The sequence below is a fragment of the Petromyzon marinus genome, chromosome 12 (assembly GCF_048934315.1).
Source record: "Petromyzon marinus isolate PM22_M1 ecotype Great Lakes invasive population chromosome 12, UKy_Petmar_22M1.pri1.0, whole genome shotgun sequence".
NCBI lineage: Eukaryota > Metazoa > Chordata > Hyperoartia > Petromyzontiformes > Petromyzontidae > Petromyzon > Petromyzon marinus.
In genome coordinates this window covers 13,158,365-13,176,010 of record NC_133678.1, presented here as the reverse complement: position 1 = coordinate 13,176,010, position 17,646 = coordinate 13,158,365, and the positions used below count along the sequence as shown (strand labels likewise).

Here is a 17,646-nt window from a genome sequence, read left to right as displayed (position 1 = left end):
GCCATGTCAGAACGTTGTCATGTGTTTTTGAGAATACCAGCATTGTTATTTTAAGGAAGCCTCTTCAGATGCGTCACTGTATTAGTCTGACGTGAGCGTACGTGTGTACATGGAGACCGAATCAATCCTGACGCAGGAGCCATGGTGATGTCCCCACCACTTAGTGGTGATTCCTGGTTGTTGGGGTTTTTGTGTGCGTGCGCGCGCGCGTGTGCTTGCGCGTGTCTAGGGAATGATGTTGCAATGGTCTCTGCGCTGCACTACGCCCCCGTAACTTGGGTTCAATTCTTGCCAACGCTTGCAAATCAGTTACAAGCTGCAACTGAAACTGTGTTGAACCTTCCCTCAGTCAACTAAACCTTAAGTACGTTGCAAACAATGCCGGATTTGAGACAATGGTGGCCAGATGTGGTACTTGCGACACCACCTGTTCCTGCGGGATGCGGGCCTTAACAGGTGCTCACTAACAGCACTTGCTATTAAGGTCCATTAGGTTTGCCAGGATATCCTTTTCTGTGTGTGTGCGCACACGTGGCATCTGGTGGGTGTGTGACCTAGCCGTCCAGCAGTCCTTTCAATTTCGCTTGGAAAACATTGCTATCTCCCTATTTGCTCCTCTGCTTTCCTGCCTGTCTTTCCATTTGTCTTTCTGTCTGCCTGTCAGTCTGCCTGTCTAGTTTTCTGTCTCTCCAGTTGTCAGCCTGTTTGTCTTCATGTCCACCGATCCCTACCATACAGAATGAATGCAAACCGATGGCAGGCATGTGGGGTGACTGATGTGTCGGGTGACTGCACGTGTGACTCACCTGTCCGCCTCTCTGCGTCGTTCACCACAGACGCTGCATCCGCGCTCTCTCCTCCTCCAACGCCTCTGCGGGGGCAGCCAGGGCGCCTGTGTGGTGGGCGCCAGGCGTGGGGCGGCCGGAGTCATGATGGAGGAAGACATTGAAGTGGCCATAAAGGTAGTGGTGGTGGGGAACGGCGGCGTGGGGAAGTCCAGCATGATCCAGCGCTACTGCAAGGGCGTCTTCACCTCCGAGTACAAGAAAACCATCGGGGTGGACTTCCTCGAGAGGCTCATTCAGTAAGCGCCTCCGGCAGCGCTGGGGAAACCCAGAGAGCGCCTCAGTGGTGATGGCTCATTACTCTGATATGTGACAATTTAGTGTCCACCAAAGCCTCCCTATCTGCCTTCCTAGTCGGTCACATACTCTGCATCTCATTCCCTATATTATCTCAACCACATACTCTGCATCTCGCACAGTTACTCCTTATGTCACCAAAAGCCACCCTCTATCACCCACAGAGAATCAATTTCACATATTTGCTGACATTTTTACCTCCTCCCTGCCGGTCAATACTTTTCTAAAATGTCTCGCGTCAGTCTGCCCATTTGTCATCTCAGCGTGAAAATTGTGCTTCCTTGCCACGCGCCGCACTCTGCCTCACCGCGATACAGCCCCCCCCCCGCAGCCACCGCTGAACTCTGGGACTCTCCCCCCCCCCTCCCCTCGTCTTCCCCAACTCACAGTCACTTTAAGTCTTGCGACAATCGCTCTCCACTTTCGTGTCTGCGTCGCTGACGCTGATAAGGTCCACAGTAGGCCCTGAGCTCGTGCCAGCAACTTTCAATAAAGCAACAACAAAAATCTGTTATATTTAGCTTCTAAAATTTGAAATTCTGTGTGTGTTGAACTCCTAAGGGAAATATCCCTGCAGCACTGACACACGCTGATGGAATCGCAATAAATGAGTACGCGTGTATTGGTGCCGATAGCCTGTGCCGCACAGTCGAGGCACACCAGTTAGCACGGCCACGGCAGGTAATGCGTTTCGTGCCTATATGTGCCAAAGAACAGCATGTGATATGAGGGTCTTGGAACACCGTGAACCCCGTCGTTAATGAATTTTCAGAGTTTGTTCAAAGATCACAGCCCTGGTCTTTTATATGCCTGGAGTCTGTGCTTTAATAACGCCTTTTCTGTTTTTCGACTTCTTTTGGAAGCCATTGTTCAGATAATTATTATTCTAATCTGCACCTGCTGCACTGAATGGCCATAGTTGCGTAGAGTCACAGCAAGGGGTTGGAACGAGGCCCAGGCAGGGGCTGATTTATTGAAACGTGATTTATCGTCAGTGCCTGACCAAGCTCCCCCTTCCTTATGCGCACTCAACGATCGTTTGCAGCGAGCCCTAATGCGATAAAACGAGTTGGCCAAGAGAGATTGTTTGGTGTGTTTTTTCTACTTGGATTCTCAGTTGTTTCGGTTTGGCTCTGAGTCTTGGGGTACTTTCACTTAATCCCAAGGATCATAAATACACCTCTGAGTTTGGCTTCGGCAATTCAACTATTAGCTATTCAACTATTTATGTTATTTTATTAGGTAAGGCCCACTGACCACTATAGCTCTCTTTCAGACGCGACCTGGCCACAAACGATAGCTCAAAGAAGTGGCTTGTCATGTGGGAATGTATAGCAACACGTGTTGATTCTAAATGCGGAGGAGAAAAACCGGAGGACTTGGAGAAGAATCCACACGACCATTGGGAGAACATGCAGACTCCAAATATACAGTTATCAGGGTTGGAATCGAACCCACGACCTGCATACCAGGCGAGGGAGATAAGATCTCGCCACTGCGGCACCAGTTCATTGGTGACCAATGGTTTCCGAATCAAAGCGGCTGTGAAGGTGTTTATGCTTCATTTAATTTGAAAATAACATTAACTATTATTATTACTCCAGCACTTTACATTCTGTTCTTATCGGACAGCTCGGACCATACAGTGTGAACCCTGTATCCACCAAATCGAACAGCATTTGGGGATACCGCATTGGCAGTGGTGCACAGGCACAAATAAGAAATGAACAGACAACTGTTCTGGGCAATGGCCCTTCTTCGTAGCACATGAAGACGGGCCATTGCCTGAAACGTCTCCTATTACGTCTTTTTCTGACTGTGTTGAATTGTTTTTATCTGCAAGAGCCGATTCGTTTTGGGGTTCCATCCTCCATCGACTCACAGGGTGGGGGCGATCTCAGTGGAACTTCTCGGGAAGAGGGCAGCGCTGGTAACAGGCAGCGGCGTTCTCGAGCCGTCTCTGCGGCGACCGGCACAGCTTGAGCCAGACGGAGTGCGCAGCACTCGCCCGGCCTGCCCGTCATCGAATGCCCAACAGTTTCCAGCTGTTGTTGCTGATTCTGCTGCTGATTCTGTAGCTGCTGACTCTGCTGCTGTTGCTGATTCTGCTGCTGATTCTGCTGCTGATGCTGTCGATTCGGCTGCTGCTTTTGCTGCTGATTTGTCTGATTCTGCTGCTCCTGCTGCTGCGCAGGATGAAGGGGCAGGACGTGAGGTTGATGCTGTGGGACACTGCCGGGCAGGAGGAGTTTGACGCCATCACAAAGGCCTACTACAGAGGTGAGGCGATGCTGCGGCTGTGTTGTGGGGTGGACTAATTCACAGCGCCAAAGCACCGTGAACGCGCCGATCTCGGCGAATATCGCAAGCCCAGCAGGTTTGAATCTGGTTAGTGCTTCGACAGCTTGCCACGTGTTGTAGGCTCGAGGCTGCGAGGTGACAGGCAGTAGTGAGTGTCACCCCCTCTTACGAGTGGTGGGTTTTCTCCGGGTTCTCCAGGTTTGCTCCCATGTGAAGCCAAACACTAATTCTTGGAGTTGGCCAAAAATCTCCCTCGGTAGAATGGTTCACGAGACTCGGCTAGACTTCGTTCTGTGACATAACTTCCCAGGACTGCTCTCTGACACAAGGTGGTGCACTTCTCCCTGCTACAGTATCGAATGGAAATCTCTTTCGTCTCACGACATGACGCAAAATCAAATGTCAGAATTAGTTAAAGTCTCGGGATTTCAAGAATTGTCTCTACTCATTCTACACCACACCGGAGCCTCTTAGCAAAGTAACCGTGGTCTGCTAACGCTGTGTCTTTGGGCATGCCTCGAAGCCACACAAGCATGCAAACCAGCTCACTTTTTCGTTTGGCATTAAGAAAATAATTGAAAAAGAAAAACTGTCTGGGAGTGCAGGAGGCGGTTTAAAGATTTACAGATCTCCGGTTCTGTTTGGGAAGCTAATACATCACCCTACACATTAACGTAACCCGACATGCCAAGCCTGCACAGCCCGCCGATGGGAAACGGGGTCGCGGCACCTGCAGCTTTATCTGAATGCACACAGTCCCGATGAATGCCTCGTTACCCAGTCGACTTTCACCTTCAAGAGAAAAGGGCATATGATAATAATAATAATAATGACTTGCATTCATTGGCTGCCCATAACAACAGAACATCTCAGAGCACAGTCTTTTTTATCCTAGGGGACCCCTTCCCCCCTAATGCAGAGGACCCCCTCTGCATTAGGGGGTGGAGGGGGGCTCTGGAGCCGTATGCGGCTCTTTACGGCCTGCTTTGTGATGTAATGTAATGTACATACATATTCACGTGCATTTAGGCTCTTGAAATATTGAGTTGTGTCGAATTCGTAAGGAAAAAAAATGGCTCTTCTTGAGCCATTTTGGTCTGCCGACCCCTGCCCTGATGGCAGCTTGTCCCTACACACGGGGGCCCTTGGGGCCCTGGTTGAGCAGCCGAGGGGAAGGATATTGTGGGGCACAGCAGGTGGCTGTTTGTGGGGAGCAGCTGCTCCACTGCCTCCCGTACTCCAACAACGCGTGACCAAATGTTGACGAGAGATCGCTGGAATGTGCTGCCTCTTGGCTTTCTGCCACAGCGCAAGGTGGGATGTCTGCTGCCGACTCCTGGCCGCAAGGGGAGGCCAGCACTACCCCAGTGTCAAGAGACATTTTCACTTTTGCGTCGTGCACTCTAGTTTCGTCCTTTGAGCCTCGTATTCAGAGATGCATTCCAGTGTCTTTAAACTATGGAGCAAGCGGTGTATTGATCTCTTTCTCTTCTTTTCTGTGCTGCCTACCTGCCTGTGTGCCCATTTGCCTGCCTGCTTTTCTCTCTTCGTCTGCATGGCTGTCCTCTACGTGTATACGTGTCTGCCTGCGTGCGTGACTGTGTGCGTGCGTGACTGCGTGCATGCTTGCCTGCGTGCGTGACTGCACGTGTCTGTGTCCCTGCATGTCTGTGTGCGTGCGTAGGTGCGCAGGCGTGCGTGCTCGTCTTCTCCACGGTGGACCGCGCCTCCTTCGAGGCGGCGCTCTCCTGGAGGCTCAAGGTGGAGCGCGAGGTGGGCGCCGTGCCCATCGTGCTCGTGCAGAACAAGATCGACCTCCTCGACAGCGCCGTCGTCAACAGGTGTCAGCGCCGAAACCGTCGTCGGCTCATCGTCGCCGTCATCTCTGACATCCCTCCTCTCATTGTGACCGCGATCGTTAGCGACAGTGTTGTTATCAGCGTTCTTGTCATCCTCGTCTTCATCCTCGTCGCCGTTGGTCTTCATCAATGTCATCATCGTCGCAAAGTTACCATAATTGTCACCGCCACCATCTTGCACACTCCATGCTGGACGCCATTGTGAAGCCTGCCACGCTGCAGAGCGCAGGAGGAAACTAACCTCCGGGCGTAGTCGTAGCCCCGGTGTTCCGCGGCCTTGGCTAACGCTGCGTGCCGCGTGCGCCTTCATAGTGAGGAGGCGGAGGCTTTGGCCAAGCAGATGAAGGTGCGGTTTTACCGGGCGTCCGTCAAGGAGGACCTCAACATCAACGACGGTGAGCTCTGTGCACAGGGCACGTACACTTGGAGGTTTATCCGTGAAGTTTTCCCCCGCATTGATATCTGTGCCATAGGGATCGGTGCACAGAGCAATGCAGCTTGTTCCATTCTGGTTTTACTATTTTCATCGTCAATTTTAGACAATGCCTGTGCCTGCGAGGAGCGGTGTCGGGGGGGAGCAGTGGTTCGCGCACTTTGCTGCGAACCCGACGCCCTGAGTTTGATTACTGGCCACGGCCAACATCAGTGGCGAGTGATATCTGAACCTGGTCCTGGGTCATCTCTTCACCAACCCACACTGGCCGGCTTGGTGAAGTATGGTCAAACAACTCCCATGACTGATAATGGCGTGGGAAAGCCTTCGTCTCGTAACGGAGGACAGCACACGGCGACACGTCCACATTTCAAATGAGGTCATCTCAATCGGGCTCCCATTGGTTGCATAAAACACCGATGGAGTTTAGATTTGGGTTGATCATTCGCGCTGTCGTGAGACGTGCGCACGGTCGTATAGGCTGGTAGAGTTCAATTCCTATCCACGTTCCTCATTTAATAAACTCTACATTGAGTGACTGGTGCGGTATTTAGACATCAGGGCTGAGGAGACAAAGGTGGTCAGGCATGGCCCTGCCCACACCACCCACCTCATGTGCCCTGCCGGCACTTTGCCCAACAATCTATGCGGCTAATAGTTGGATCTTTTAAATTGTTGCTTTTTTGTGCGAGACAGTGTTTAAGTACCTGGCAAGGAAGTATCTGCAGAGCCTGCAGCAGGGTGCCACAGAGGAGCCACGGAAGCAAATCTCCAACAGCAAAATTGGTGAGTAATCTTCAGTCCAGATTTTCCATTTGCTCAAACGCTGCGGCGAGCCGCTGCCATGGCACTCATATGCCACTTAGTCAGTGGCTCGGCGAACTGTGTTGGATAGCGCTCAGCGGGCACCACTGAAATCCTGGGCTTGAATTTAGGCAATCAACTGCCTCACCACATCGTCGCCACCCCTCGTGGTCTTGCCAAGCCGTAATCCGTCTCACTCCGACGCTTGTCTCGGCGCTCATTGCGGTCTCGGCGCACCGTGTGTGCGATGGTCGTCCCATTTGCTCCTCACCAATCTTGTACACCGGCCCTCGTCCCACCTAACGATGTGCTCCCTCACTTACTAACCGGTGTGACGTCTTGAACTGCGTTTGTTCCACCTTTCTGTGCTTTGCACACTTTTCAACTTTTGGCATATTTTCTGTTTCAGTGTCCATGTTTCTGATCCATGTCTCACTGATTGAAAACCTTCTCCCACTGCCTTGGTATGTTGCTTTCCATCATGAATTCCACGTTTCCAAAAGCACTTCATTCCACTCTCATTTCATCATTTTCATCTCGATCCTTCCTTGAGTAATCGTCACATGTGGACCTGTTCTGCTGCGTCATACAGATGCCTCCCACCAACAATTATTCTCTTGTCCAGATCTAATAGAGTTAGACTTATTCTAAGCTCTTTCGGTAAAGTCACGTTGAAGGGAAACAATAAAATAATAATATATATAAAACAATACAAATTCTCACGACGTTTCGACCATAACACAAACGGTCATCATCAGGTGTGAAAAACCAACGGCAAGAAACACCTGATGATGACCGTTTGTGTTATGGTAGAAACGTCGTGAGAATTTTTTTTGTTTTATATATATTTTATTATTTTATTGTTTCCCTTCAACGCGACTTTACCGAAAGAGCTAAGAATATGAATTACTGCAGTCACGAAAGCTTTAAATCAAGAGTTAGACTTTTTTTTATTTTACCAGGTAATGTCCACTGAGCTCTTTTTCAGAAGCTACGGGCCCCAAATGATAGCTCAACGAAATGGCTTATCATGTCGAAATTTATAGCAGCCAAATTCTCGAAATGAATGTTTCTAAATGTGGAGTGAAAAAACACACAACCACGGTGAGAGATAGAGAGCATGCAAACTCCAAATATACAGGCGTCAGGGTCAAGATCGAAGCCACGACCTCGTGTATACCAGGCGAGGAGATTAACATCTCGCCACCGCTACACCCTGCGATTGCCCTATTCGTGGCTCTAATCCAGTGGGGGGGTCAATTCCACTTTCCTATTGCAGGGTCCCGTCTCCCCCGTAGAACAACCGCTGCTGTTGGTCTCTCTGACACGAGAGCGATCGTGAGCTGGACGGACGGGGGCGAGTGACCGTCGTTTCTATCCCCACAGCCGTGTTCAACACCGCGAGCGACAGCAGCCCCACGCTGCCCGCGGCCAACGGAAGCGACATCGTGAGCCTGAGGCCCAACAAGCAGCGCGCCAAGAAGAGCCGCGTGCCCTTCAACAGCTGCGGCCTCTTGTAGCGATGGCGCCCGGCACGCCCGGGGAGGAGGCGCGGAGGCGGCACACAGCGCCGCCCGTTAACGCCGTCGTTCTCGCAGCGGCAGGTGGCGCTGTAGAGAAGGAGTCCTCGGGAGACGTGACAGAAAGTCAAGCACACGCGCTCGACCCTCACCGTTTAGAAAATGCTAAGGGGTGACGTCGGTGACCCCGGCGTTTCCAGAGCGGGGCTCGTGCCGGAGCAGCTCCTAGATCCTGCGTTGAGCAAAACAGGGTTTGGTTTTAATGTTCGTTGTCGAGTCGGAAAACGTTGCCTTGCCCCCCCTCCCAACCCGTGCTCCTCGCCCTGGAGCTCCCGCCCCACCTATGGACGCGACCGTGCATGCATCGCTCTCTGTGTGTGCGCCGCGCCGTGTGTGCGCAACGCAGCAGGCACCGGCAAACAGAACGTCGATGTAGCCCGAGGCTCGGATCTCTCTCTCCGGCCGCGGCGACACCGATTAATGCCGAGGGAAAGAACGTGCGGTGGCTGTGGATCCCCCGGCCTCTCGTGAGTTCACCGTGAGGCGGTGGAATCCAGGAGACGACAAAATAAAAGCTGCCCACTGCCTGCGGTTTGTGGGAAGGCGTCGCCTGCATCACCGGAGGTGTCTCCACTAAAGCCGCTTTGCACATCGTCCGATATCGACGAGTGGAAGGTTTTAATTTTTGCTCCGTCTGCCCGGTGATTTTCGCGGGGAGGTCCCAAAGCAGGGACGGCCGTTAAGACTCTTGTGATGCCATCGTTTTGCAAAAAAAAAAATGGTCATTGTGTGCCACTTGCAGCCAAAATCCTTACGTGAATAGGGCTCTTGCAAAAAAACACCCCTAAATGTTGGACTGCTCCTTGGTACAAATGGCCTGCTAGATCTCGATTGGAGGAGATGACGATTATCAATAGACTTGCGCCTTGTTAAAGGATGGGGATAACGAGTTTGTTTTATCTTAAAGTTTCAACAGCACCCACGTTTTAAAAAATGTATTATTTGGGTTAAGGGAGTCAGTTGATGCTCATTTCTACTGTATACTAACATTTGACCCCAACGGTAATAAAATGTTCAGAATGCTTCATTTCTCGAACGCATACCTAGAACGTGCCACACTTGTAAATCCGCAGTCCTTCGTTAATCCGCTGCTGGTTGAAGGCCTCCCCACGCGGTCCCCGTCATGGGGAATGTTTGGCCATACTTCACGCCAGTCAGTGCGGGTTTGCCAACACTGGTTCAGAAAGCACTCTGTACTGATGTCAGCTGTCAACGGAAATCGAACTCGGTTTTTCGGGTTTACAGTGCAGTGCGATAACTGCTGCGTCATTGTTCCCTCATTCCGCTTGTTGCTGATTATTAACAGTGGCTAGTGACAGTCGCAGCCTGGCGTATTGGGAATGAGCTGCTTTGAACGTTACGGGTAGGGAAATAATGAACAGTGACATCTAGTGGTGAACTTTCATGTTTTGTAACTGTTCCGATGTCGAGTGCTGTTATTGTGGAATGCAGGGTGGCCTAGCGATGAGTACTCTAACTAGAGTCGATCTGGAATGTACAGTTTCCAATCTTTAAAGTTCAGTCGGTGTCTCCCTGTTGATCTCCATCGGTGGTCCTGAGACACACGGAAGCTCCACATTCCAGTTGGAGACACCAGTCTCTCCGTAGGACCGCAGGTGACTTCCAACAAAGGGGTATTCATTTTGACCACCATTCGAGGGATGATGGGCCGAGTCAATTCCACGGCGGGGGATTTGAACCTCGTAACCTTTCGATTGTGGGTCAAGCGTTTTATCCGCAGCATCACCCAGCCAATTAAAATCTTTGTGGCCGATCGCCGCGTTTTCTGAGAATGACCCAAGCGTGCCAAGGATGACGCTCTCGAACGTGTTCCATTGTTTGGAAGAGTAGGCCATTGGACACTGCTGCCTTTGCCAAAATCTCAACACCTCCACACTAAATTGTTAACGTGTATTGAACAATCATGGGTCCAAGCGTCTGTTTCACAGGCCAAAAAAACATCTAATTGCATTTGGGTCCATCGGTGAGCGAGCCTTCCAAACAGTTTCCCAGCAGCATTTCCTTAGGTGGCGAATCTTAGCCTGGATTCAACATTGGGAGTTGCACCAGAACAATGTGGCCAGTTAAACAAATGCTGACGGGTCTCATTAATAATATTGCCAATCACCGAGGGGTGCAACACCAAGTCTCAATACTTTTTGTTTTAAAGTAGGGTCCTGGCCATTGGGTTCGATCGGCCAATTTGACGAACGGCTTGTGGCAGGAAGCTTGAGTTCCCGGAGAACACCCTCGCTCTCTGAAGGGGCGACACTCGGCACTGACACCTCCTGGCCACCCCACAACCCCATGCCTACAGTGACTGCCAAGCCCTGATGCTTCCCGTCCACCTGCTAACCAGGCTCAATCCTGCTTATCTTATGAGATCTGACGGGGGAGGCGAATGGTCGACACAGCTAATACCTGTGGCGATAGAACTAGCACGCAAGCCTCCCTTGGAAAGAGGTAACGCAGTTAAATGTACCCCCATAAACAAGAATGTTATATATTTGTTCAACGAATAATTAATCCACAGAGTCTCAAGACTACTTCGGGAGGGTCCTTGCTTCGGATACGTGGCCAATTCCGAGTGGATTTTTTATGACAGCATTCATGAACAACATTGGAACCTCCGTGTGGTTCTGTTACCACTGTTCCCACCTCAGACTGCTTCTTCTGCCAGAGCGCTGCGTACGTACAGTGAGGGAAAAAAAGTATTAGATCCCCTGCGGATTTTGTATGTTTGCCCACTGACGAAGAAATGATCAGTCTATAATTTTTATGGTAGGTTTATTTGAACAGTGAGAGACAGAATAACAACAAAAAATTTCAGAAAAACGCATGTCAAAAATGTTATAAATTGATTTGCATTTTAATGAGGGAAATAAGTATTTGACCCTTCTACAAAACATGACTTAGTACTTGGTGGCAAAACCCTTGTTGGCAATCACAGAGGTCAGACGTTTCTTGTAGTTGGCCACCAGGTTTGCACACATCTCAGGAGGGATTTTGTCCCACTCCTCTTTGCAGATCTTCTCCAAGTCATTAAGGTTTCGAGGCTGACGTTTGGCAACTCGAACCTTCAGCTCCCTCCAGATTTTATATGGGATTAAGGTCTGGAGACTGGCTAGGCCACTCCAGGACCTTAATGTGCTTCTTCTTGAGCCACTCTTTTGTTGCCTTGGCCGTGTGTTTTGGGTCATTGTCATGCTGGAATACCCATCCACGACCCATTTTCAATGCCCTGGCTGAGGGAAGGAGGTTCTCACCCAAGATTTGACGGTACATGGCCCCGTCCATCGTCCCTTTGATGCGGTGAAGTTGTCCCATCTCCTTAGCAGAAAAACACCCCCAAAGCATCATGTTTCCACCTCCATGTTTGATGGTGGGGATGGTGTTCTTGGGGTCACAGGCAGCATTCCACCTCCTCCAAACACGGCGAGTTGAGTTGATGCCAAAGAGCTCCATTTTGGTCTCATCTGACCACAACACTTTCACCCAGTTGTCCTCTGAATCATTCAGATGTTCATTGGCAAACTTTAGACGGGCATGTATATGTGCTTTCTTGAGCAGGGGGACCTTGCGGGCGCTGCAGGATTTTATTCCTTCACGGCGTAGTGTTACCAATTGTTTTCTTGGTGACTATCGTCCCAGCTGCCTTGAGATCATTGACAAGATCCTCCCGTGTAGTTCTGGGCTGATTCCTCACCATTCTCATGATCATTGCAACTCCACGAGGTGAGATCTTGCATGGAGCCCCAGGCCGAGGGAGATTGACAGTTCTTGTGTTTCTTCCATTTGCGAATAATCGCACCAACTGTTGTCACCTTCTCACCAAGCTGCTTGGCAATGGTCTTGTAGCCCATTCCAGCCTTGTGTAGGTCTACAATCTTGTCCCTGACATCCTTGGAGAGCTCTTTGGTCTTGGCCATGGTGGAGAGTTTGGAATCTGATTGATTGCGTCTGTGGACTTCTCAGCTCGTTACCTGTATAAAATACACCTGGGAGCCAGAAATCTCTCTGATTGACACGGGGTCAAATACTTATTTCCCTCATTAAAATACAAATGAATTTATAACATTTTTGACATGCGTTTTTCTGGATTTTCTTGTTATTCTGTCTCTCACTTTTCAAATAAACCTACCATTAAAATTATAGACTGATCATTTCTTTGTCAGTGGAAAACGTACAAAATCAGCAGGGGATCAAATACTTTTTTCCCTCACTGTACAACGGCCTCGTGTCCGATTGATGAAGAGACACCTCAGTATGCACGTGTATAGATGAGGGTTCGATGGTCAAATGACGCGCAGCAAAGTTTGTAATCCTAGGAAATCGCACTGTGCAATAGGGTGTCGTGTTGCGCCTGCAAAACACGGGTTTTATGATTGCGTCTGTGGACAGTGCCCGAGCCGAGCAGCGTCGTTATATTTGAATAAAGTATTGACGCGTGATCGGATTGCTGCAGCGGCGTGCACGTGGATCGGCGTGCACGTGGATCGGCAACCATCGTGCGGCGAGGCACGGCGGCAACATTGAAACGCGTCGCGCCGGGACGGGCCTCGCTTCTCGAACGTTTGTAACGTGACGTCTCACGCGAAGGAAAAAAAAAACACACACCAGTCGAGCTCATTACTCGCTGGGGCTCGGTGTGAAATAATTCGAACCGTAATTGGCCAACGGGGCTACGCGTGTTTTGCCAAGTTTGTGAAATGTGTCCGGGTGGCTCGATGGCTGTGTCAAGGACACTGAGCCAGCAACGCAGAGGCCACTGGCCTTGAGTCTAAATCTGTTTTTTAGTCACAAGGAACTTAAACTAACTGCGTAAGTGTCGCGAGTCTATGGTCTTGGCCTGGTCACCAAACGGGTAGCACAATTGCCATACGAATGTAGTTTTTTTTTGCTTAACGTATCATAACATAGCTTTACGGACTCAGTTTTATGAATATATCGGTTGACTTAACATGAGGGAGTCACTCTTTAGAGGGCATATTGAGAACACCATCGAGTGTTGGATGAGACTGGTCTATCGTGAAGTAGCTCCAGTTCTGCTGACCGTAGCAGGTTCCAGGACAGTTTCTTCAACTTGAGAAATTACTGAAGCAGAATTGCTTAGGAAATGTCTAAATGTATTGGAAATATTTTAAGTAGGGTACTGAAGCCTATATTGTCAAATTAGGTTTGGCACACTATCACCGCTGTACAGAACATGTGGCACTGCCAAGACATTTTAACGATCAGCTTTGTCACTTATCGGAAATTGAGGGGACATTGCCAATGGGTTGGGATGCTTTTTTTTCATGATGCACACGAATATATTACAAGATGACCTGATTTTAAGGGCAGTGCTGTAATAACTGTTTCTGGTCAGAAATGTATCTGAATGAGCAATGCCCGAGGTTATATTGCCTTTAAGAATATCAAGTCGGGATCCACTGCATATTCATGTTGATCTTATTCATAACATATGTATAGGAAATTAATCAATGCTGAGACCAGGTATGAAAGTGGCTTGATCGGCCCAAGTTAATTTGACATCCAACATCCACGTGCACCGCCAAACGTGAAATTGCTTGTTTAATCCAGGTGAGAACTGAATGGGCCAGGATAGTGTCATTTACAGGAGCTCCTCTATTTACGAACACGTTAGGTTCCAGAAGTCTGTTCGTTTTTATTCATATTCTTAGCTATTTCAGTAAAGTCACGTTGAAGGGAAACAATAAAATAATAAAATATATATAAAACAATGAAAATTCTCACGTTTCGACCATAACACAAACGGTCATCATCAGGTGTGAAAATCAACGGCAAGAAACATTTGAAAGAAGTGGCGGTTTGCATTTATTTATTTACAAACGATGTTCGTATTTATTTTAAAAACCCGTTAGCGCCATGGGCAGCGATTTGGCAGTTTGTTTAGAAGGACGAGTCCATCTATGTTCTGAAAAGAGGAGGGGGGAGACGAAAAATTAATGCTGTCTGAAAGCCACCGTAAGCGTGAACAATCAATTAAGACCTGAAATGGTTTATCAAATCCTTCCAATGATTGCTAAGCCAGAATCCATCTTCTCGGTTGAAATTGTCTCTGTGCTTGTATATGTGGATAGCCTCATGAACGAATCTCTCATGGTAGCCAGATGGCTTACAAAGAACCTCTGTCTTGGAGAAGTCAATGTCATGTGAGCCTACTGAATTATAACAATGATCTGCCACGGCCGAGGTGTTGGTCCTACCGTGTTTAAGGTCTGCTGTGTCCACGAATGCGGTCCGAGACATGGCGTTTGGTTTCTCCAATGTAACTACTACCACAGAGGCAACTTAGTTTGTAGACACCAGGGTACTGTATGTCCGGAATCAAATCTTTTACAGACGGAACCAGATCACGGATTTTATGTAATGTGTTGAAACGGACCTGGATCTTGTGTTTATTCAAGATTTTGGAGATCTTTTTTGTGATCCCCACAATGTAGGGTAAAGTGATGGTTTTGAAATGCTCAAGAGGGTCCTTCTTCATGGTTTGAGTGATAACTTTGCGGATTGTATAGTCGGAGTAACCATTAGCCTTAAGAGCTTGGTGTACGTGCTTGAGTTCACTGCCTATGTGTTCCTGGTCGGATATGCATTGGGCGCTATGGTACAGAGTCTTGATGAGAGAATTCTTCTGTGATGGATGGTGGTGGGAATCCTGTTTCAGATAAGCATCCGTATGGGTAGTTTTCCTGTAGACAGAGTGGCTCATTGAACCATCAGGTCTCTTTTTTATTAGGACATCCAAAAAAGGTAGCTTGCCATCTTTTTCGACTTCCATGGTAAATCTGACGGCTGGGTGTATGGAATTGATGTGGTCGAAGAATTGGTCTAGAGCAGGCCGGCCATGTGGCCAGATGACAAAAGTGTCATCCACGTACCTCTTCCATAAGGTTGGGCAAAGAGTGGCAGTCTGGATGGCGCCAGTCTCAAATTTCCCCATGAAAATGTTAGCTATAACTGGAGATAGGGGGGAGCCCATTGGGGTGCCCTCAGTTTGTTTGTAGAAAGTTCCATTCCAAGTGAAGTATGTATTGGTTAAGCAGTGTCTCACCAGGGGGGGTACCTCAGTGTTTAGTCCTTGATGAACCAAGTCTTCAATGATTGCGATGGTGTCAGGTACAGGAACTTTGGTGAATAAGGAAACTACATCAAAACTGACAAGCAGGTTGTCTGGGGACAGGGAAATACCCTTGATTGTCAATACCAGGTGAGTAGAATTTTGTACCGCAGAGGTCGTTTTTCCAGTGAAAGGATGCAGGATTTCAGACAAAAAACGAGCCAGTTTGTAGGTGGGGGAGTTGATAGTAGAGACGATGGGACGAAGGGGTGTATCTACTTTATGTATTTTTGGTAAGCCGTATAATCTTGGTGGCCTGGCAGCAGGTTTCAACGAAAACTGTTTAGATTGATCAATTAATGCGGTTGAATCAAATTATTTTGTTGGTTTGTGTGACGAGGCTGTTGGTGGGATCTTTTTATTTTTGTATAGCTACAAATCGTCGAGTAATTATTTAATTTTGTTGTTAATTTTTCGTGTCCCCCCTCCTCTTTTCAGAACATAGATGGATTCGTCCTTCTAAACTGCCAAATCGCTGCCCGTGGCACTAACGTTTTTTTTTTAAATAAATACAAACACCGTTTATAAATAAATACAAACCGCCACTTCTTTCAAATGTTTCTTGCCGTTGGTTTTCACACCTGATGATGACCGTTTGTGTTATGGTCAAAACGTCGTGAGAATTTTCATTGTTTTATATATATTATTATTTTATTGTTTCCCTTCAACGTGCTTTACCGAAAGAGCTAAGAATATGAATTACTGCGGGTCACGAAAGCTTTAAATCAAAATTTCTGTTCGTTTTGTTCACAAGTCCAACTTTACTACTGTTGATTCCAAACATGTTGTAAGGCATGTACACTAAACGCGGGGAATGGCTTAAAAAGTTGTATAATCTCTGTAGATGCCACTGGATCTTCATGTTCTGCAGACGTGGATGCCACCATCGCCATCTATTGCACTGTTAAACTTATGACTATCAGTCCGAAGAGGCAACTGGACATGTGGACATGTTTCTTCGTATCTCTGAAAATTCCTAAGTCGAATGTTCGTAAGTAGAGGAGCCCCTGGACAAGAGTGACCTAGAGCCTGCCACTCACGAGCAATGAATGCCGTGTAATCGCAAGTAATTTACGGTGTAATATTCAAATCTTGTACATGTGGACCATGCTGTCGGCATACAACGGCCTACTCTTGCGAATGACTTCACAGAATCTTTAACGTCCACTGGCGTGTGTCGTATTGGGGTTATTATACCTACAGTAATAACCAGGGCGGCCGCGTTGGGATTTGAACCATGAACCTCCGTAAGAGGTGAGCGCGCTCCCACAAGGCCACGTCACCTCCATCGCTCTTCAATTAGAGTTTGTAATACGTCTACATTGAATTGAATTAAGCGGTTACGGAAATATTTTTGTTTATAATTCCGTATCTGCAAAATACATTTCAAAGGCATAAGCACAACTGTGTCGCATCTTACGTAAGCTCGCCGACACATGGTTTCCTGTTATAAAACGTTAAATCACATTATTACAATTTTGAGTTAAATAACGTAACCGACTTGTGTTTCCTTGGCAAAGTAACGGAGGCAGGTTAAAGCAGCACAGACTATTTAAATGTCAGTGTGTGCGCTCTTTGTGCCGCATGGGGGTTCCCTTGCAGTCTCGACGACGCAGTTATAATTTGCTTGGAAATCTGGAATGGGGGCAGGGGGGGGTACCTTCCCCTGAGCCAATTCAGCCGAAAGTACTTGGTGCTGTGTTGTTGACGAAGGTGAAATAGACCATGCTCGTGTGCCGGCCTTGCGAACGCGTCAGCAACATTTGCCCTAAACAGTCGATACACACAAATATATTACAAAAAAAACTTGCGTTAACAATCTGGCTTATTCAGACGATTGAGGCTTGCGTTTGAAAACAGCTGTACGCTTGCCATTCGCCCCCGAGTTGGAATAGTAGTGTTCTGTGCGTGTACGCGTGCAGTCAGGGATTTAATCGTCGACGCTGTACATGTGACACATGAAGAGGGACCACGCCAACAGTTACGTTGTTTTCTGTACTGTGATTTTGAGGGGAAAAAAACCCCACGAGGTATACCAATTAAACATTGTGAAAACGAGCGTTTTAGTCTGGGTTGCGATGTTGCACAGATTTAACGCTGTTAGACGATATAGAACTTCTTTTGCACCGTATGTACCCAACCGTGCTAATAATCGGAGGTACGGGGAGGGGGACTACAAAGTAAACATAGAAGCGGTTCTAAAGAAGATAGTTTTCAGGGTTGGACACAAGAATTTCCCTCCAAAGGAAAAAGGGCAGTGGTGAAAATTCCACAATCATATGGTAGGGACCCACCGAACGCCCTGTAAAACAGCCCATTATCAACATTGCTTTGGCGACTGGATTCCCAGATATCCCTTGTGGGATGATGACTGTGCATTTTA

At 48.3% G+C, this 17,646-nt stretch overlaps 1 protein-coding gene across 2 annotated transcripts in view; it reads left to right on the top strand.

The window, feature by feature from the left end:
* LOC116941537 (ras-related protein Rab-23-like) overlaps window positions 1-17,321 on the top strand; it is a 34,626-nt gene extending 17,305 nt beyond the window's left edge. Inside the window, exons 2-8 of one of the 2 annotated variants that reach the window (XM_076066639.1) lie at window positions 837-1,084; window positions 3,337-3,422; window positions 5,128-5,284; window positions 5,615-5,697; window positions 6,432-6,521; window positions 6,949-7,003; window positions 7,926-17,321. In XM_076066639.1, the coding sequence (XP_075922754.1) occupies window positions 930-1,084; window positions 3,337-3,422; window positions 5,128-5,284; window positions 5,615-5,697; window positions 6,432-6,521; window positions 6,949-7,003; window positions 7,926-8,235 (936 nt within the window). In that variant the 5' untranslated portion in view covers window positions 837-929 and the 3' untranslated portion in view covers window positions 8,236-17,321. The remainder of the gene's footprint in view (window positions 1-836; window positions 1,085-3,336; window positions 3,423-5,127; window positions 5,285-5,614; window positions 5,698-6,431; window positions 6,522-6,948; window positions 7,004-7,925) is intronic. The other variant, XM_032952688.2, reaches the window with a different exon arrangement.
* Window positions 17,322-17,646: the final 325 nt, after the last annotated feature.